Here is a 22,325-nt window from a genome sequence, read left to right on the forward strand (position 1 = left end):
CTTCTCTGTTTTTCTTAACTTTTTATTTTGAAATAATTTTAGATTTACAGAAGAGTTGCAAAGATATTTCCAATATTACCATGCACCCAACTTCCTCTACTATTAAACCTCTTATATAATCTTTTCCTATGCTGCTTGTGATAGAGGAAGCAGTCGCCAGGACGGCCCATCCGGCCTGTGTATGGGACACCTGGGTTGGCGTCATCTCTGCCCCAGCTTCCGCTGAGCAACTAGTACTGCCAGCCAAGCGTCAGGGCCCAGGGTTCAGGCAAGTTAAGCTGCACTCTGGCTGGCCAGCAGGGGAGTATGGATCTCAGGTAGCCATGGCCCATGGGTGAGGGGAAGGGGATGGGGATGGGTGGCTGAGCAGAAGGTGAGGAGCAGGGAGGCCCTTGGAGGGGAGTGGATCCTGGGTAGTTATTAGCCCATACATCTCATGCAGTCTCTGGAGACACAGTGCCTTGGACCCTCCAGGTAGGTAGGGTATCTGGGAAGTATTACAAAATAACCCATGTCTGGACCCCGTAGAGGATGCTGAGGAACTGTGAGGGCTTCCTTAAAACCTTCTGGGCCAGTCACCCCAGCTTTGGGTGACCAAATAGTAAAGGAAACAGGTCATTGCTACCCCCAAACCTACCTTTCTCCCCTAATCCTCCCAACAGCTTGGGAGAAGGGGTTCTGTCAGCTAATTGAAGGAAAACAGTCTAAGGCCTTGGAAGACATGGTGCTCTAGGAGATAAATGACTCAAGTTCCTAAGACCTCACTGAGCTCACACTCAGCACCGCTACCAGGGTTGCCCCAGCCCTCTGGTTGAAATCCTCTGTAGTCAGTGTTTATTTCCAACCTGAGAAGGCCCTGACTGCCTGAGAACAATGAGCTCAAAGTCCCTTATTTCCCAGGTTTCAGAGATGTTATATGAAGAATGTCCTGGCAGGGACAAACAACTGAACTAAGGAAGAAAGGGACAGAGGAAGCAAGGCTGGGACATTTGTTTTCCCCTGACAAAACTGCTCCTAGTTCAGTAGTTCTGACAGGAGAGAAAAGCACATACTGCTGCTTCTGCCCTGGTCCTGGGTATTGGGTGGGTGGGGGAGAAGGGACACAGTGGGAGATGGGTATCATGATACCTAGTCCATAGGATTGTAGTGCAGCGTCTGAAAGGCCCTCAGCACAGCTCTGGCATGTGGTGACAACTCAGTAAGTGTCACTTAAGATAAATTGCAGATCTCTCCCATAGCACCCTAACCTCAGGCTGGGTCTCTGGCCTAAATCCTGGAAAAGGTTTTTTTCAAGCGCCTCACTTATAAAAGGGAAATGATAATAATATCTTCTTTTAAGTTATGAGGATCAGGTGCACTTCAGCCCTCAGAATCGATAGGTCATCCTTTCCCCTTTGACAGGCTTCCCTGGTGGTGGGGTCTTGTCTCCCAGACCCACAACGGCACCTGTGTTGCTGAGTTGAAATGAAAACAGGGTGGGATCAAATGTGTCGGAGGGAATGAGTGGACCTGGGATATTGACATGCAGTGGGGTGGCTGATAATACGCTTACTACTAAACCATTTCATGTTAGCTGCTATACCAGGCTCCAGAGAGAGAGGGTGCCAAGAGAGGAAATATAAAAATAGACACAAAACACAAAAATAGAACTGAAACAAAAAAGATAAAGAAATGGTTTAATTTAAATGTGTGTTCATGTACTGTAAAAAAATCTGAAATCCTTACTGCTTATAACTATGAATTTGGTGATGGTAGTTGTTTTGAGATTTTTAAAAAGGGGCTAGACCCTCTGAGACTGAGGTTAGCAATCAGCCATTTTAAGTCTATATCCTATGGAAAGAGAGGCTGACTCATGCAGCAGGTCAGCTGATAAGTAATGAGGGGTGGTTAGGGTCCTTCATGAGCTTGTTTAGCAGTCAAGTCTCTTAATGAAGCATTTAGGCCTGAGATTTCCAACTCTAGAACATTCTGAAGAAAAGCAGGAATGCCAGGCTTAGGGGACACCACAGGCTCTAACCACTCTTCCCACCTGACCTGGTTCTCTTCTCTGCCTTCCTCATTGCTTTGGTCCCGAGCGCTTTGACCATCATGTGTAAAGGTCAGGAAGAGAAAAACTACTATTCTTGGTTTAGTTTTAGAAAAACTACTATCCCTTTTAGGGTCTAATGCCCCTCTTCGGAGATTTTATTTCTAGCCAGTCTCTTGTCCTCGGGTGATGGCTTAGCTCTACCTGAAGAAATGCCTCCGCCAGTTCCTCTGTGTGCTGGCTGCTTTAGAAGCCTTGTCCCTGGAGAGGTGAGAGTATCCTAAGTCTAGAAAAGCAACAAGAAGAGGAGGGAAAGTAGTTGATGAGTCAAGCCACCCATCCTCCAGCCGCCATCAACAATGGTAAGAGTAGAAAGGCTGCTCGGCTTAATGGTTTTCAATTGCTGTAGACCTCCCTTGGGCAGGGGGAGGTACTGGCCCTGTAGGGCCTGGACTTTGAACCAGCTGATTCTCAGCCTCTCTCCCTCTCACCCCCACCCCCCCACCCCCAGTGTATGTTGTCGAAGATCAAAGAAGGGATGACACATCCACCTGCCTCACGGCCTGCTGGACAGCTCTCTGCTGTTGCTGCCTCTGGGACATGCTCACCTGACCAGACCAGCCCTCCTGTCCTGCTAGCTCTGCCACCACCTCTGAGGGGCACGCCTGCCTCCATCTCTTCTGACTGCTGTAACAAATGACTAGCTCCACACAGAACCTCTACTTTCAACGTGATGGGATTCTAGATTAGCAGAGATTGCTGCTGTTTAATTCAGTGACTTGATCTTTTTTCATGTTCAAAATCTGGTTCTTTTTGGTCTTTAACAAGTGTGCTAAATGATCCACCTTTTATTTTTTGGCCAAAGGCTTAGTTATGAAATATAATTTTTAAATGATACATTGAAAGTAGTGGCAATATGTAATACACTACTGAATGGATTTTTCTGCTAATGCCCTGTATGTTTCAATAAATCTGTCCAAACCCCAACCGTCTAAATTATTCCAGATAATAATCTACGCCCTGGGTTTTTGTTTCTATGCAGTCACTACTCATCTGTGTACCTAAACCCATGTAAAAGCTTATAAAATATGGGTATCTCAAATATCACTGTCCATTATCTGAAGAGGAGCTTTTTACCTTTTCATTCTCTCTGCTACATGAGCAGGGTGGGTGCTGTCAAGAACAAAGGTTCTGAGAACAGGTTCCTTCAGCCATTCTCTCCCAGTCCCACTTGGAGGTGGAAGCATTCGCTAAGGAGTTATACCCACTTTTGGCCAGAGCTCAGGAGAGCAGTCTCTATGAAAAATGTGGTCTGGCTGTGCGTGCACATACACACAGTACCTGAATACAACTGGTCAGCCATGCCATCCATCTCAGCTTTGGCCACAGGGTGGCGCTGAGCTGCCATAGCAGCAAGTCAGATTTTCCCTTCTTCAGTGGGTTGGATCTGCTGGCACCTGAGAGGCTACAGTTGACAATTCCCTGCCTGCCTGTCTGCCCTCCTAAGCAGTGGTAAGAAGACAGATGTTTACCAGCTCATTCTCTCTTTAAAAAAAAAAAAGAAAAAACCATGATTTTGTAGCATTTCCTGATTTCTGTGGTATAAATGTTCCCACCATGGCTGATTTCAAGCTACCAACATGATGCCACTTATTGTGGCAAGGGAAGAAAAGCATACTGTTATCCAGATATAAAAGACTATTTACTACCCTCAAGAACACAGAAAATGATAAAATATAAAATAATTAGGAAGGGATGAGCTTTCAATATTTATCATCCTTGCATTTATATTTAATTATAAATTTACCTAATTTAATGTTCAATAATGCCTGTGTTTAACAACTAGTTTATAACAAAATTCCTGAAAATTTAATAATCAGTACTCACAAGCTGGTACCAGGCGGCTCCAGCATACCAGTGCCTCTGAGGAGGACTGTAGCATTTAACTACTTTATGATTTGGGCCAAAGGGAGATAGCTTTGGAGATGCTGCTAGTTTATTACTGATGTTTATTTTGAAATATTTAGAGAAAGCAGGGGAAGGAATCTTTAAACAGACTGTCATAAAACCACTACTATTCTGTTCATTTAAATTCAGCTATACCCTGGCGTTCCTTCTTCCCTGACTATGTTGTATGTGGAGGCCCATAAATTGAGGGATTCAACTTGAACAGAAAAGAAGAGAAGAGGGCAGGATCCCAATCCCAAGCAGGGAAAGGCTTCGATTCAGAAGGACCGGGGTCACAACCCTAGAGAAGGACTGGGATGAATGTGGAAAATGGCCACTTCCTCTCTGGCCCTCTAATCTCATCCCTCAGCTCAAGAAAAGCAGACTTAGCAGTGGTACAGATGCCTTTTATTGGTGGGACCAGCATATCTAGTGACAGACTCAAACAGAAGTTCCCTGTCTGTCCTGGCTCTCCTCTTCCCTTACCTGGGAGTTCCTGACCCACCTCCAGGAGAGCTAGACAAGTGTCTTAGGGCATAGGTGGCAGGCAGAGCCAGGATAAAAAATACAAGGTTGAGATCTGCAAGGGACTCCAACTAATGCAGAAAATGGGAGCTGGGTGGGGTGAGATATTCCTAGGCCATGCAGAGAAAATGTCCATCTAGGCAGAAGAGAGACTGTCTTCCATCACAGACTGCTTCTCCCTCCCCAGGAACGGAAGGGGTCCAGAAAAAGAGCTTCCCCTAAAGGGTTCCTACTGTGCCCTTCGAGCCATCAGCATCTCCCGGATGTTGTCCTCAGCTTCCTTCACACTCCGCTCAAGATAGGATTTTTTCTGCTGCAATGTGAGGAAGAAACAAGGTTAGGACCAGGGTGAGTGGGCCAAGATGGTGGAGGCAGCTTTGGTGTCCAACAATGAAGGGACATACTGGTTACTGGGAGCCAGGTACATACACCTGCCCAGGGTGCCTTCCCCACCCCCACCCCCCCTAACCCAGAGGGAGGACCCCTAGGCAGTGGGGAGGGGATCTCGGTACAGGAAGTATACCAGACAGACAAAGGCCAGGAAATTCCAGGACAAAGCTTCTGCCCTATAAGAGACTTGTCTCCTCTCAAGGTTTTCCACAGCCTGAGCCAGATGCCTGGAGCCACCACTACTGCTGAACTGACAGGGTGCACTCTGTTCCATCCAGCAAGACTGCAGGCTGCCATGAGGACTGTGAAACTGTATCCCACATCTCACTGAGGCACATGAGTCAGGATGAAATCTGCTTTTCTAATGAAACTGCTGCCTTGCAGAAATCCTGGACAATGACACACCAAGTAAAACAGACAGACCTTTTGGAAGTTACATTGTACCCCATCTGGGTCCTAAATTAAAAATCCCAACATAGACACAGAACTTTTTTAGGAGCCACATCTGGACCAGGATTACAAAAGATCAGTCAAAGGAAATGATGTTTGTCCATTATTTGCCCTGTGGTCGGTCACCCTAGAAGTATGGTAGCTTCATCACTGCTACGATACTTCTGCCCTGAGGACGTACTTATGGCTTCATTCCCACTTACAGAGTAAAATGCAGGCTCCCTTTCTGAGGAATACTAGGCCTGAACACTTAACACTAATCCCCTCCTAGAGCTCATATGACTGAGCCACACCAGTGCCAATAATGTCAAGCCTGGCCCAGGTAGCCCAGATGCACTAGTGCCTTCCCTCACCCCCGCCACTCCACACCTGAGCAGCTGGAGATTCAACTCTGACCACTGAGGTGCTCAAATAACCTGGGAAGGCCAGAGAGAGAATGAGGTGGAGAGCAGGTGGTATTTAACACATACCAGTGCTAAAAGGGGCACCACAGCCTAAAGGGCCTCAGCTGATCCCCAGCCACTGAGATGGGGAAAAACGAACTGAATGCCCCTCATTCCTCAAGGTCTTCACCACTGAACCTCCACTATCTCTCAACACATCCCTAACTTGACCCACTCCCTGTCCAGATATTTACTAAATGATACATTTAGAGGCTTTTCCCTGTAGGGGCCAAATGTGGCATATACCAATCCTTATCAGTCCTTGTGTGATCCTCTGATTCCCATTTGTCCTAACTTCAAATTTCCTTAAGGCTGGAAGGAGCCATGTCTCTTTCCTCATTTTCCATCTGTCCAATGTACACGCAATTCCTTACAACACAAGAGGAGCGCCATAAATATCCCTTAGCGACCATGATAACAATTCAATGGACACAAATCTAATGTTGCTAAGGAATTTTGTTTAATTACACTGACAAACCTGATATAGTCCTGTCATTGTGATATCAGAGTTGGAACTTAAACTTCCTTTGATAAACAACCCCTAGACTTTACTTATGGTGAGTTAAAAAGAAGCAAATACTATTAACTCCTGACACACCACTGAAGAATGTGCACACACGGATTATTGTACAGAAGAAGAAGGACTACTAGATACTAAATGCCTTTTACCATCTGGGCACCTTTTGGGTCCCAGCCCCACAGGAATCTGAGGGTAAGCGAGGCCCACCTCTGCTAGAGCTGAGCCAGGACCCAAGGACCCAGGTCTGTTTGTTGCATTTGTGCTTTACCAACTTTTGGTCACAGCTGGCAAAACCATAACCCTGCACCATCACCATCAGCATCAGCAAGAGCTTTTCTGCCCTGTTGCACAGTCCTCTGGCCAATCAAAATTCAGGTTGTAATTCTCAGCTTTAAAATTCTTCATTCCAACACATGGGGTATTCCTAACATAATGGGACCTTTTTCCTGACAGTATTTCAATAGTTCTTCTCATCTCCAAGTACATTTAAAGCCAAAAGACCCTTATAATCAGACCTGGACCGAGGCACCTGAAATGAGGGATGCCTCAGAGGTACAGTCCACCGCGAGGCTCTTCTGGACCCACAGGGCCATTCCTTGTGCAGCTTCTGACCAAATGAATTGCAAAGGCCTGGGTAAGTGCCCTGAAAACTTTGGATGCTGGGAGTTTTATTTATCCCCAAAATAACTGAGGTAGAATTGACCCCAATACAAATGAGGCTATTAGAAAAGATGAGAAATTTAAGGAACCAATGATTAAGTCCATTTTTTTCTTCCTTGAATCTCCACAACTTCCTCTAGAACTACCAGTCAAGCCAGATACTCCACAGATCCCAATCTTCCCCATTTCTATTCATGACATCTCCGTTCTTGTGATTGCTCAAGCCAAAAACTTTGATGTCATCCTTGAATCTTCCTTCTTTCATGCTCAACATCCAGTCAACCAACAAATCCTGTTAGCACTCTCTCAAATTGTACCCAGACTCTGCCCTGAATGCAGTAGCCTCCTGACTTCTTTCTTCTGTCCTTGATCTCCTTCAGTTTCTTCTCCACACAGTGGCCAGTGTCTTTTTTTTTTTTAAGCTTATTATCCTGTAATAACCTCTTTTATAAATTACCTGCTCCTCAACACCAGGAAAGAAAGCATTTCTTAGTACAAACAGTGGTTTATCTAGCCATCTAGAATTAAGCTATCCATCCTTGACTATAGGGACTCATACTTGCTTGTCCTCTGATTTACTTTTAAATAGTATTTATTTTGCTAACAAAAGTAAATTTAAATTTGAAGACAGCAACTTGAAAAAAGCTTTCTCATTAATATACAGTAAATGCTGCTTAGTCATGGGTAGCCCTTACTTCATTCATACTCAGAGTTTATATAATATAGAAAATATTTCAATTACCTAAGCAGATGAACCTAAAATATCATCATTTCCTAAGCAGATGAACAAGGAAAGGCCAGGCTCTGACCTACACCCCAAGCTCCCTTCTATCATCTCCAGAGTGACATTAATTAACCTTCCCTTCCCTTTTCAGAGACCACTGCTTCCTGAGGGGTGGCTTAAGTAAATATTAAATGCCAGTGCTTTGGATACCATGATACACTTGTAAAAAGCAAAATGCAGTTTGCCTAGGATGCCACTCTATAAATAGGGACTGTGTTAATCTGAGAGGGAGTAAAATGGACTATCATAAAGAGAACTGTGACTAGTGCTGACCGTAAGGAAGAAAGTATCTACAGCAAAGTGGTAAAGGGATGCCTTGAAGAAAGTTAACCTACAGACATTCATCTTCTTCAAGATAAATTTCACCTTGGATGGTCCAAACTCAGCTGACACTGATCCTGCAATAGCTATTCCTTGGACCCTATAAAAGATACAGAATCATCTTTTAATGCTTAAAACCCTCTGTAGTGGTGGAATTATGTACCCCAACAACCAACGTTTTTAATCCGTGTCCCTGTGGCTATGAACCCATTTGTAAACAGGATCTCTTGAAGAGGTTATTTTTAGTGAAGGTGGCCAACTGAGGCAAGGTGGGCTTTAGTCTGGGTTACTGGAGGCTTTAAAAAGACAACCTAGAAGTCACAGAAGCCAGAAAGGTAAGGGCATTGCCAAGTGATGTGAGGCAGGGATTCAAACCAAGGAAGACCTAGGACTGTGACATACCAGCATCAGAATGCTACCAACTCCAGAAGGAAGCAAGCCTTCTAGCCTCCAAAACCATGAGACAACAAATTCCCATGCTTAAGACAAGCCATTGTATGAATTTGTGATAGCAGCTCTGGCAAGCTAAGAAACCCTCCAGTGACTTCCCATCTCATTCAAGTAAAAGGCAAAACCTTTTCAATGGCCAAAAAGCTGTGTAAGGTCTTCGTCCCATCTAACTCCCTAACCTCACCTCCTATAGCTCCCCTTCCCACGCATTCAGCAGCAGCCACACTGGCCTCTGTGCTGTCCTCCAGTACACAAGGCATGTTACTGCCTGGCCTCTGCCCTTCTCTGCTGTCTCTGTGTAGGAACCCTCTTCCCCAGATATCCACATCACTTGCTCCTTTACTTCCTCCAGGCCTTTCTCAAGTCTATCACCTCATCTGAAAGACTTTCGCCATACTTCCTATTCTCCTTACCCTGATTTTCTCCATAGCACATATCACCACCTGAAACAGTATTTATCTCTCTGCCCTCACCAGAAGGATAGGTCCATGAAGGTAGGACTTTGTTCTGTCCCCTGATTTATCTCCATGTCTACAACAGTGGCTGGCACATAATAAGATCTCAATATCTGTTGAATAAAATGCATAGGTACCTTACTGATTTATTTGTATACACACTGCTCCTTTTGAATTCTCCCTCCTGACTTGAATGAAGAACTTGCCAGAGGAAGCAATGGCAGAAATTGACCCTTCCAAAAGATGGATTTCAGTTTTGGACACTGTCCTTTAACCTCTGTCCCTGGATATGCATAGGTTTAAAAGGCAAACTTCACTGATCCCAGTGGGGATATCAAAGCCTTGCTCTCACAAATGGAACAGGCGCTTGTGCTTTATAAGGTTAGCTTGTAATGGTGTAAAACAAACATCCCAACTTCCCATGTGCGGACTGTGAGATGGCAGCCTCAGGGCTGCTTTGAGCTACAAGGGGAGAACGACTGCTGTGTAAACTTTAGAGGACACTTTAAACCCATACCTACCACCAGGAAACTGGGAAAGGCATTTGCTGTCATCACTGCTGCATTTCTTGTCTCATTGAGCAATTTCCCTCAGAACCCATTCCTAGGAAATTTTCTGGCGGCATCAAACCATAAACTTCTGGGGGCTGCAATATTTTTGTTGGGCTTTGCTTCAAAATGAAATTCTGAGATTTCCTGAGGGTTCAGCATGGCCAGAGAAATGGCACTGTTGGAGTTACTGCTCATCAGCCTGAAGAGCTTTTATCTGGGAGTCAGACTAAGGGGCTGGCATTTCATTCTCATTCTCTCATCAAGGAAAGAGGTTCACATCCCTAGAACTTTTCTGACATGACACAATCTCTCAAATAACTCCTGAGGTAATTCATCTCATGACACTATCTCTATAGACTTTTTCTTTTCCTAGGAACTTTGTCTCCCTCTCCTTCACTAAATTAGTATTTCTCCACTCCTTGTAGAAAAGAGTTTTCTCCTCTGTTCCTCTATTTTCCCATTTGTACAGTGAGGATTTGGACAATACTAGTATCCTTTCTCCATAAAATTTTCTTTAGCCACAGAAGCTTTTCTTCAAATTAAAGCCTAAAGAAATAAAATAGGTAAAATGGAACTTGGAGGAGGGGGAGACAGGGTGAAGAAACGCAGCTGTTCCTGTTTGCTCCTTGCCTCCAATTCAGGCTACCGGAGCAGGAGACAAGGCAGCCTTAGTTTCTCTGCTACCCACGATGTTCCCTGCAATGTGTGTCCTCAGTGACTGCTCTGAGTCCTGTGGTTCTGACCCTGAATTTAACTGGCCCTGGCCAGACACATGCCCCCTGGGCTAAATCCATGGCTTCCAGCTTCTGCAGACCACTGCCAACTTCAAACTCAACCATCTCACTGTCTCTTCAATGACTTCAAAATTTAAAAAACCCTAGAGCCTGTCAGATTCTCTTGTTCTCTCAGTTTATAGAAGTAAAACAACCAAAGAGTGCCAGGTGCCCGCAATGGGGAAGTTTAGCAAGAAGAGGACAAGTAGTCACTGAAGGCCATAATGGCATGTCTTAGCAGGTAAGTAAAGTGTAGAAGAAGGCAGGGAAAGAAGAGGAAGATTTTAAAAAGAAAGGCAACAAGGGAGCACAATCAGCAAAGTCAGAAAAGGAAACATAGGCCAGCAGCAGCAGTGCAGAGCTCTAAAAGCACCAGAATTCGGGTGACCTGGGTGGGGAGGATGACTCACCAGAAGCAGTAAAGGCAGGCAGAAGCTGAACAGGGATGTGAAGCCAAGAGACAGTAAAACTGACCCAAGGACACATATCCACTTGTGAATGTATTGGTACAACCACTCTGATCTTAAGGACATAATGGGGATGTAAGGTACTGCTGAACTGTATGGCTAGAAGATAAGCTCAAAGAAAAAGAAAGCAATTAGGCATGGAACAGGAAAATAAAAAGAAATCTAAGAATGGAAGTATTTGTTTGCTAAATGCTGCTGGAATGCAATATGCTAGAAATTGAATGGCTTTTAAAAAGGGATTTATTAAGTTACAAGTTTATAGTTCTAAGGCCATAAAAATGTCCAAACCAAGGCATCCAGAGAAATATAATCTTGATTCAAGAAAGGCTGGTCTGGGAAGGCATGTGACTGGCATCTGCTGGTCCTTTGGCTTCTGGTTTCAAACAGCTTTCCTGGGTGTACATTCTCCTTGCATCTTCAAATGTCTCTGTGTTGGCTCTGAAGCAACTGTTTTGTCCAAAATGTCTCCCCCTTTTAAGGACTGCAGTAAACTAATCAAGACCCACCCTGAATGGACAGAGTCACATCTCGATCTAATCAAAAGGCCACACCCACAATTGGGTGTGTTACATCTCCAAAGAAACAATCCAATCAAAGTTTCCACCCTATAACACTGAATCATGATTAAAAGAAACATGGCTGTATTTTAAAACTTCAACTTCTATGTGAAACCAAAGGAAAAGATGTTTATTTGGTGCAAAATTTTTATTTTGGGTAGCACATTATCTAATTTAACCTGTATGATGAGTTTCTTTGAACACCATAATTACATGGAATCTTGAATAGGGTGTGAGATCCTATTGATTTGTACAATTTAGTGTGCTACCACAACATATCCCATAGTAATGTGGGCAGAGGATAAAAAAGTATTTGCAAAGTACCCTTGGAGAACTGGGGGAAAGGAGAAAATATTCAAATTCCCCATCTGGGGAATTCCTGATATTCTTGCAAGCAGTGGGGACAACTAGTTCAACAGGCTGATCTTCAGGTTTACCCCTATGAAACTTACTCCTGGCAAAGAAAATATGCCTACTTGTAATTATGCCTAAGCGTTACCCCAGAGAACCTCTTTTGTTGCTCAGATGTGTTCACTCTCTCTAACCCAACTTGGTAGGTGAACTCACTAATCTCCCCCTCTTTGTGGGAAATGAATCCCAGGAGTGTATATCTCCATGACAACGTGGGACGGGACTCCTGGGATGAGCTGAGACTCACAATATGGGATTTAGAAAGCATTCTAGACCAAAAGGGGTTAGAGAGAAATGAGACAAAATAAAGTTTCAGCAGCTGAGAGATTCGAAACAGACTCAAGAGATTATCCTGGAGGAAGGGGAGCCAAGATGGTGGCTCAGTGAGGTGTGTGGGATTTACTTCGCCCTCCAGAGCAGCTAGTAAATAGCCAGCAACAGTACAAAACAACTGCTGGGGCCAGATCAGGTGACCAGACACACAGCATATACCGGTCTGGACAAACTGAACTGTCTGCAAGCCCACCCAGAACTGTGAGTTCCCCAAACTGCGGAGGCCAGGTCCCCTCCCCCACAGGCTGCTTCCCAGAGGGGATAGGAAAGAAACGTTACTAGCAGCAGGGGCTGAGTGCAACCAAGCTCCAATTGTGGAATAAATAACAAATTCTGACTACTAAAAATTGGCCCCCAGCTCAGCTGAACCTCAAGTAAAAGCTGAGGTTGCTGGGTTTTGCCCTGGCACAGAGAGGGCAGGGCTAATGGCAAAAGAAAAAAAAAACAAGTTTTTTTGGATCGGACAGCACAAGATACTTGAAAAGGTCTGAGCCCTGAAGGAAAGGAGGGGGCACACAGGACATGGAGATACACCAAGCAACATACCAACTTAAGCTCTTGATTAGTAAACCCGAGGAACGGGGTGTCCTGCTCTGCAAAGGATTTTTTTTTTCTTTTCTTTTTTGTGGCTCTGTTTCTACAGCTTGACTGCTCTTTGGATACAACTGCAGGGCTTTTTCAGGCTTCAACTGCCCCAGGCATGGGCAGAATTAAGCTTGTTTGAGATTCTGTCTAGAAGCTATGCCTTCCCCAGAGGGATGGGGCCCAGCTCAGGTGGAATCCCTCCCTCAAGGAATTCAGACCCCAGGGTCGGGAAAACTGAAGTGATTAAAGCCAACCTACAACCTCTCCTCTGTCTGAACCACACCCCCAGCATGGAGAGTCTGCTGAAGTTAAAAATACCACATCACCTTATGCTGGTGGGACCCATAGGCAGAGAAGCACCACATATTGAGCAGGACAGGAAAAATACACAGTCCAGAGGCTTCATATGAAAGCCTTTCAACCTGTTGGGTCTCACCTTCAGGGAAAACTGATGTAGGTAACTCTTTCCTCCTAAGAGGAGGCCAATTTGGTCTGGGAAAATCTGACTAAGGTCTGTAATACCTAAGTAGACCCTTCTAAGGGGAAAATATAAAAGGGCACCATACAGGTAGTGCAACAAACAAGAAAACAAGAACTGAAAAATACTGATCTGTTAAACAAAACCTAAGCCAGAGGTCTAGAATAAGCTGAAGTGAATATCAAAGAACAGACAGACAACAAAAGTCATCCAGCAAGAAAATCCTAGGTAAAAAAAGTGAAAACAATCTCCAGAATAAATTAATTGAGGAAATTAAATGCCTATATGCCAGCAAAAAATAATGAACCATACTAGGAAAATTGAAGATATGGCCCACTCAAAGGAACAAACCAACAATTCAACTGAGATACAGGAGCTGAAACAATAAAATTCTGAATATTAATTCAGAATATTCGAACAGATATGGAAAACCTCATCGAAAATCAAATCAACTAATTGAGGGAGGATATAAAGAAGGCAAGGAATGAACAAAAAGAAGAAATTGAAAGTCTGAAAAACAAATCACAAAACTTAAGGGAATGAAAGACACAGCAGAGGAGATGAAAAAAACAATGGAAACCTACAATGGTAGATTTCAAGAGGTAGAAGATGGTGAACTGGAGGACAGGACATCTGAAATTTGACAAGCAAAAGAAAATATAGGGGAAAAATGGAAAAATATGAGCAGGGACTCAGGGAATTGAATGACAACATGAAGCGCATGGATATACATGTTGTGGGTGTCCCAGAAGGAGAAGAGAAGGAAAAAGGAGAAAAACTAATGGAGGAAATTATCACTGAAAATTTCCCAACTCTTATGAAAGACTTAAAATTACAGATCCAAGAAGTGCAACATACCCCAAACAGAATAGATCCAAATTGACATACTCCAAGACATTTACTAATCAGAATGTCATATGTCAAAGAGAAAGAGAGAATCTTGAAAGCAGCAAGAGAAAAGCAATCCATCACATACAAGGGAAGCCCAATAAGATTATGTGTAGATTTCTCAGCAAAAACCATGGAGGCGAGAAGACACTGGGATGATATATTTAAGATACTAAAAGAGAAAAACTGCCAACCAAGAATTCTATACCCAGCAAAATTGTCCTTCAAAAATGAGGGGGAAATGAAAACAGTTTCAGACAAAAAAAATCACTGAAAGATTTTGTGACCAAGAGACCAGCTCTGCAAGAAATACTAAAGGAAGCACTAGAGACAGACAGGACTAAACAGGAGAGTGAGGTGTGGAGAAGAGTTGTAGAAATGAAGACTATCAGTAAAGGTAAAAAGAAGAAAAATTAGATGTGACAAATAAAATCTAAAAGGCAAAATGGTAGAAGGAAGAAGCACTGCCTTACAGTTATAACACTAAATGTTAATGGATTTAACTCTCCAACCGAAAGACAAAGACTGGCAGAATGGATTAAAAAACAGGACCCATCTATATGTTGTCTATAGGAGATGTGTCTTAGACCCAAGGATAAACAGAAGTTGAAAGTGAAAGGTTGGGCCCGCCCCGCCAGCGCTCCCGCAGCGTGCCGGTCACCACCTCCAGGAGCTGAGGTAGTGTGGGAGGACGCCGGCTCGGTACCCCTGCATCTGCTCCCTCCCTGCGTGCGGTCGTGTGAGCCGAGGAACCCCGGGTCTGGATTCATCCCTGGGAGTCATCTCCCACATCGCTAGGGAGACTTTCACCCCTGGATATCATGTCCTTGTAAAAGGACATTTTGATGAGGTTTCTTCAGTTAAAAGGTGGCCCACTTCAATCAAAATGAGTCTTAATCCTACTATTAAAATCTTTTATGAGTGGAATAAAATTCAAACGGAGAAAGAGAGAAAGCCAAAGGTGGAGCAGCCAGAAGCTGATCATCAGTGGAACCTGAAAGAGATGGGAGAGACCATGAGACACCTTCATGTGCCTTGCATGTGATAAGCCAACACAACAAGCAAACTCACCACCCTCCCCCTGTTTACGTGGGACATGACTCCCAGGGCTGTGGACCTTCCTGACAACGTGGGACAGAAATCCTGGAATGAGCTGAGACTCAGCATCAAGGGATTGAGAAAACCTTCTTGACCAAAAGGAGGAAGAGTGAAATGAGATGAAGTATCAATAACTGAGAGATTCCAAACAGAGTCAGAGGTTATCCTGGAGGTTATTCTTATGCACACTAGGTAGATATCACCTTGTTTGTTATTCAAGATGTAATGAAGAGGCTGCAGGGAACTGCCTGAAAATGTGGAGCTGTGTTCCAGTAGCCATGTTTCTTGAAGATGATTGTATAATGGTGTAGCTTTCACAGTGTGATTGTGTGATTGTGAAAACCTTGTGTCTGATTCTCCTTTTATCTACCTTGTCAACAGATGAGTAGAACATATGGAATAAAAGTAAATAATAGGGGGAACAAATGTTAAAATAAATTTAGTTTGAAATGTAAGTGATCAATGAAAGGGAGGAGTAAGGGGTATCTTATGTATAAAATTTTTTTCTGTTTTCGTTTTATTTCTTTTTCTGAATAGGTGCAAATATTCCAAGAAATGATCTTGATGATGAATATGCAACTATGTGATGATATTGTGAATTACTGATTAAATATGTAGAACAGAATGATCAAAATAAAAATGTTTACGTTTGGTGTTTTTTGGTATTTAAAAAACAAACAAACAAACAAAAAAGATGTGATGGAGAGTCGAGAGAGAACTGCCTGAAAATGTAGAGCTGTGTTCCAGTAGCCATGTTTCTTGAAGATGATTGTATAATAATACAGCTTTCACAGTGTGACTGTGTGATTGTGAAAATCTGGTGTCTGATGCTCCTTTTATCTACCTTGTCAACAGACAAGTAGAACATATGGAATAAAAATAAATAATAGGGGGAACAAATGTTAAAATAAAAAAATATTATTCGAGAAAAAAAAGAAAGTGAAAGGTTGGGAAAAGATATTTCATTCAAACAACAATTGAAAAGAGCAGGAGTAGCTATACTAATATCCAACAAATTAGACTTCATATGTAAAACAATTAAAAGAGACAAAGAAAAACACTATGTATTAATAAAAGTAACAATTCAACAAGAAGACATAATAATCATAAATATTTATGCACCAAGGCAGAGTGCTGTAAAATATATGAGGCAAACACTGAAAAGAGAAAGAGACATATCTACCATAACAGTTGGGAACTTCAATTCCCCACTCTCATCAATGGACAGAAAATCTACAGAGAGGAAAAACAGAGAATTTGAATAATACAATAAACAAACTAGACTTAACAAACATTTATAAAACATTACACCCCACAACAGCAGGGTGTTGTGAAAAACAACAGTTTTTTTCTCAAGTGCTCATGGATCATTCTCAAGGACAGACCATATGCTGGGTCACAAAGCAAGTCTCAATAAATTTAAAAAGATTGAAATTATACAAAACACTTTCTCAGATCATAAAGGAATGAAGTTGGAAATCAATAATAGGCAGAGGGCCAGAAAATTCACAAATATATGGAGGCTCAACAACATATTATTAAACAACCAGTGGGTCAAGGAAGAAATTACAAGAGAAACCAGTAAATATCTGAAGGCAAATGAAAATGAAAACACAGTATCAAAATTTATGGGGTGCAGCAAAGGCAATACTAAATGCCCATATCAAAAAAGAATAAAAAGCAAAAATCGAGGAATTAACTGTCCACTTGGAAGAACTAGAGAAAGAACAGCACCCCAAAGCAAAGGAAAGAAATAACGAAGATTAGAACAGAAATAATCAAATTGAGAACATGAAAACAAATTGAGAAAATCAACAAAAGCAGAAGCTGGTTCTGTGAGAAAATCAGTAAGACTGATGAATCCTTAGTAAGACTGACAAAAAGAAGAAAGAGGATGCAAATAAATAAAATCAGAAATGGAAGAGGAAACCTAACCACTGACCCTGCAGAAATAAAGAAGGTAATGAGAGGATACTATGAACAACTTTATGCTAATAACCTAGACAATGTGCATGAAATGGACAACTTCCTAGAAGGCATGAATAATCAACACTGACTTGAGAAGAAACAGACAACCTCAACAAACCAATCACAAGTAAAGAAACTGAATCAGTCATTCAGAAGCTCCCAAAAAAGAGAAGTCCAGGACTAGATGGCTTCACATGTGAATTCTACCAAACATTCAAGAAAGAATTAGTACCAATCCTGCTCAGACTCTTCAAAAAAACTGAAGATGAGGGAAAGCTACCTAACATTCTATGAAGCCAACATCACCCTCATACCAAAGCCAGACAAAGATCTTACAAGAAAAGAAAATTACAGACCAATGTCTGTAATGAATATAGATGCTGTATTAGTTAGGGTTCTCTAGAGAAACAGAATCAACAGGAAATAATGTAAAAATCCTCAACAAAATTCTTATAAATCAAATCCAGCAGCACATTAAAAGAATTATACACCATGACCAAGCAGGAGTCATCCCAGGTATGCAAGGATGGTTCAACATAAGAAAATCAATTAATGTAATACACCATATTAACAAATCAAAGCAGAAAAACTACATGATCATCTTGACTGATGCAGAAAACAGACTTGACAAAATTCAACATCCTTTCCCGTTGAAAACACTTCAAAGGACAGGAATAGAAGGAAACTTCCTCAACATGATAAAGGGATTATATGAAAGACCCACAGCTAACATCATCCTCAATGGGAAAAACTGAAAACTTTCCCCTAAGATTGGGAACAAGACAAGGATGTCCACTGTCACCGTTGTTATTCAACATTGTGTTGGAAGTTCTAGTCAGAGCAATTAGATAAGAAAAAGAAATATAAGGCATGAAAACTGGAAAGGAAGATGTAAAACTCTCACTGATTGCAGATATTGATATTATATGTCAAAACCCCTAAAAATCCAAAGCAAAACTACTAGAGCTAATAAATGAGTACAGCAAAGTGGCAGGTTTCAAGATCAACACTCAAAAATCTGTAGTGTTTCAATAAACTAGTAATGAGCAATTTGAGGGGAAATCAAGAAAAAAATTCCATTTATAATTGCAACCAAAAGAATAAAATATTTAGGAATAAATTTAACTAAAGACACAAAAGACCTATACAAAGAAAACTGCAAGAAACTGTTAAAAGAAATCACAGAAGAGGGTGGGCCACGGTGGCTCAGCAGGCAAGAATGCTTGCCTGCCATGCCAGTGGACCCAGGTTCGTTTCCTGGTGCCTGCCCATTAAAAAAAAAAAAAAAAAGAAATGACAGGAGACTTAAATAGATGGAAGGGCATACTATGTTCATGGACTGGAAGACTAAATATAGTTAAGATGTCAATTCTACCTAAATTGACTTATAGATTCAATGCATACCACTTAAAATCCCAAAAACTTACTTTTCAGAACTAGAAAAACCAATAACCAAATTTATCTGGAAGGGCAGGGTGCCCTAAATAGCTAAAAATATCCTAAGAAAGAAAAATGAAAACAGAGGTCTCACACCACCTGACTTTAAAGTGTGTTATGAAGCTACAGAGGTCAAAACAACATGGTACTGGCATAAAAGATAATATACTGACCAATGGAATCAAATAGAGTGTTCACATATAGACCCTTTCATCTATGGACAACTGATCTTTGATAAGGCAGTCAAGCCAGCTCATCTGGGACACAGCAGTCTCTTCCAATAAATGGTGCTTGGAGAACTGGATATCCACATGCAAAAGAATGAAAGAGAATCCATATCTCACTCCCTATACAAAAATTAACTCGAAATGGATCAAAGACCTAAACATTAGATCTAAGACCATAAAACTTTTAGAAGAAAATATAGGAAAATATCTTATAAACCATAATAGGAGGTGGTTTCCTAGATCTTACACCCAAAGCACGAGCATTGAATAAATAAATAAATAAATGGGAACTCCTCAAAATTAAATACTTTTGTGCGTCAAAGAACTTCATCAAGAAAGTAAAAAGACAGCCTGCACAATGGGAGACAATATTTGGAAATGATTTATCAGATAAGGGTCTAGTATCCAGAATATATAAAGAGACTGTTCCACTCAACAACAAAAAGACAATCCAATTACAAAATGGGCAAAAGACATGAACAGACACATCTCAGAAGAGGAAACAGAAATGGCTAAAAGGCACATGAAAAGATGTTCAACTTCCCTGGCTATTAGGGAAATACAAATCAAAAATCACAATGAGATATCATCTCACACCTACCACAAAGGCCATCATCAATAAAACAGAAAACGACAAGTGCTGGAGAGCATGTGGAGAAAGAGTTACTCTCATCCACTGTTGGTGGGAATACAAAATGCTACAACTGCTACGGTAAGCAGTTTGGCAGTTAAGTATACAATCGCCATATGATCCAGCAATACCATTGCTAGGTATCTACTCAGAGGACATGACGGCAAGAACACAAGCAGACACTTGCACACCAATGTTTATAGCAGCATTATTTACAACTGCCAAGAGATGGAAACAACCAAAATGTCCATCATCAGATGAGTGGCCAAACAAGCTGTGGTATATACATACGATGGAATATTATGCAGCTATAAGACAGAATAAAGTTATGAAGTATGTAACAACATGGATGGACCTTGGGGATATTTTGCTGAGTAAGATTAGCCAGACACAAAAAGACAAATACTGTATGGTCTCACTGAACTAACATTAGTAAATGACCTTGGAGAATTTCAGTTAAGAACAGAGACCATCAGGAGATAGAAATAGGGTAGACATTGGGTAACTGGAGCTAAAGGGATACAGACTGTGCAACAGGACTGACTGTAAAAATTCAGAAATGGATAGCACAACACTACCTAACTGTTATATAATAATGTTAGTACACTAAATGAAGCTAAATGTGAAGGGAGGAGGGCTGGGGGCACAAATGAAATCAGAAGGGAAGATAGACAATTAATGCTGAGATTATATAATCTAGGAATGCCTAGAGTGTACAATGATAGTGATTAAATGTACAAATTAAAAAACGTTTTTGCATGAGGAAGAACAAAGGAATGCCAAAATTGCATATGTTGAAAATTGATGGTAATTCATATTTTAAAACTTTAACTTATGAGTGAGACTAAAGCAAAAAATGTTTATTTGGTACAAAATTTATATTTTGACTAGTGCACTTCCTAAAATAACTTATGTAGACAACTTAATTGAACACCATAAGTACATGGAACCTTGAGTAGGGCATGAGATTTTGTAAGTTTGTCTAGAGTGAGGCCCCGATAAACCCCAGAGTGATTTGAACAGTGAATAAAAAAAATATTTGCAAAGTCCCGTTGGGGAAAGGTGATAAAGGGGGAAAATTCAGCTTCCCCATTTGGAGAATTCCTGATATTCTCACAAGCAGTGGGGACAACCAAAGCAATAGGCTGAGCCCTCAATCTTGGGGTTTCTTCATATGGAACATCTCCCCGCAAAGGACAGGCTAAGCCTACTTAAAATTAGGACCAAGAGTCACCCCCAAGAGAACCTCTTTTGTTGCTCAGATGTGGCCTCTCTTTCCCAGCCAAAAGGGCAAGCAAACTCACCGCCCTCCCCCTCTCTACAGGGGACATGACTCCCAGGGGTGTAAACCTCCCTGGCAACATGGGACAGAAATCCTACAATGAGTGGACTCACCCTCAAGAGATTAAGAAAACCTTCTTGACCAAAAGGGGGAAAAGAGAAATGAGACAAAATAAAGTGTCAATGGCTGAGAGATTTCAAACAGAGTCAACAGGTCATCCTGGAGGTTATTCTTACTCATTATACAGATATCACCTTTTTAGTTAAGGTATATTGGAGACACTGGAAGGAAGTGCCTGAAAGTGTAGAGTGTGTTCCAGTAGCCATGTCTCTTGAAGATGGCTGTATAATGATATAGCTTTTGCAGTGTGACTGCGTGATTGTGAAAACCTTGTGTCTGATGCTCCTTTTATCTACAGTATGGACAGATGAGTAAAACATATGGATTATAAATAAATAATGGGGGGACAAATGTTAAATTGAGTAGATTGAAACGCTAGTGATCAATGAAAGGGAATGGTCAGGGGTATAGAAAAAAATAGGGACAACAAAGGCTAAAACATATTGGGTAGATGGAAATGCTAGCAGTCAATGAGAGGGAGGGGTAAGGGGTATGGTATGTATGAGTTTTTTCTTTTTTCTTTCTATTTCTCTTACTGAATTGATGCAAATGTTCTAAGAAATGATCATGGTGATGATATTGTGAGCCTCTGATTATGTACCAAGAATGGAATGATCACATGGTAAGAATGTTCGTGTTTGTATGTTATTACATTTAAAAAAATAAAAACATTTTAAAAAGAGATTATCTGGAGGTTATTCTTAGGCATTATATAGATATCCCTTTTTAATTTAGGGTATATTGGAATGGCTGGACAGAAGTACCTGAAACTTGAACTGTCTTCCAGTAGCCTTGATTCTTGAAGATGATTGAAACTATATAATTTTTACAATGTGACAGTGTGATTGTGAAAACCTTGCGTCTGATACTCCTTTCATCTAGAGTAGGGACAGCTGAGTAAAAAACTAAGGATGAAAAACAAATAATACGGGGGATAAAGAGTAAAAAATTGAGTAGACTGAAATATTAATGGTCAATGAGAAGGAGGGGTAAGGGGTATGGGATGTATGAGTTTTTTCTTTTTATTTCTTTTTCTGGAGTGATGCAAATGTTCTAAAAATGATCATCGTGATGAATACACACCTATGTGATGATACTGTGAGCCAATAATTGTATACCAAGTATGGACTGTATGTGTGTGAAGAGTTCTCAATTAAAAAAAAAAACAAAAACCATGGCTGCCCCACAAGATTAGATCAGGAAAAAGGACATGCCTTTTCTGGAGGTATGTAATAGCTTCAAACCGGCACAATGGGTTATTGTCCCTGTATCTTTTAGAAACCATTCAGAAACATCTTTCAAAGGTCCCTCTGCTGAAGGACAGGGACAAGAGACATGGTTCAGCTGGGCACTGACTTTGTTTTCTTCCCAGAAAGCTTTGTACCTGCTAAGAGAATCTGACAGCTACCACATAGGGTCACACTACCAAATTCCACCTATGATCACATGCTGACTACCAGTCCCAATTCAACCTGTCCAAGACAGAATTTTAGGCTATTTGAGCAACTTAAAGTAGAGTTAAACTGGGGGAAAAGCTCTTGTTCTTAT

At 41.5% G+C, this 22,325-nt stretch overlaps 1 protein-coding gene across 2 annotated transcripts in view; it reads right to left on the reverse strand.

Moving 5' to 3' along the window:
• Positions 1–4,364: 4,364 nt before the first annotated feature.
• Positions 4,365–22,325, reverse strand: part of PFDN1 (prefoldin subunit 1) — a 109,662-nt gene continuing 91,701 nt past the window's right edge. For both annotated transcript variants that reach the window (XM_077137181.1, XM_077137179.1), the window contains exon 4: positions 4,365–4,811. In XM_077137181.1, coding sequence (XP_076993296.1) covers positions 4,728–4,811 — 84 coding nt within the window. In that variant the 3' untranslated portion in view covers positions 4,365–4,727. The remainder of the gene's footprint in view (positions 4,812–22,325) is intronic.

This window comes from Tamandua tetradactyla, chromosome 20 (genome assembly GCF_023851605.1).
Source record: "Tamandua tetradactyla isolate mTamTet1 chromosome 20, mTamTet1.pri, whole genome shotgun sequence".
In the NCBI taxonomy this organism is placed as follows: Eukaryota; Metazoa; Chordata; class Mammalia; order Pilosa; family Myrmecophagidae; genus Tamandua; species Tamandua tetradactyla.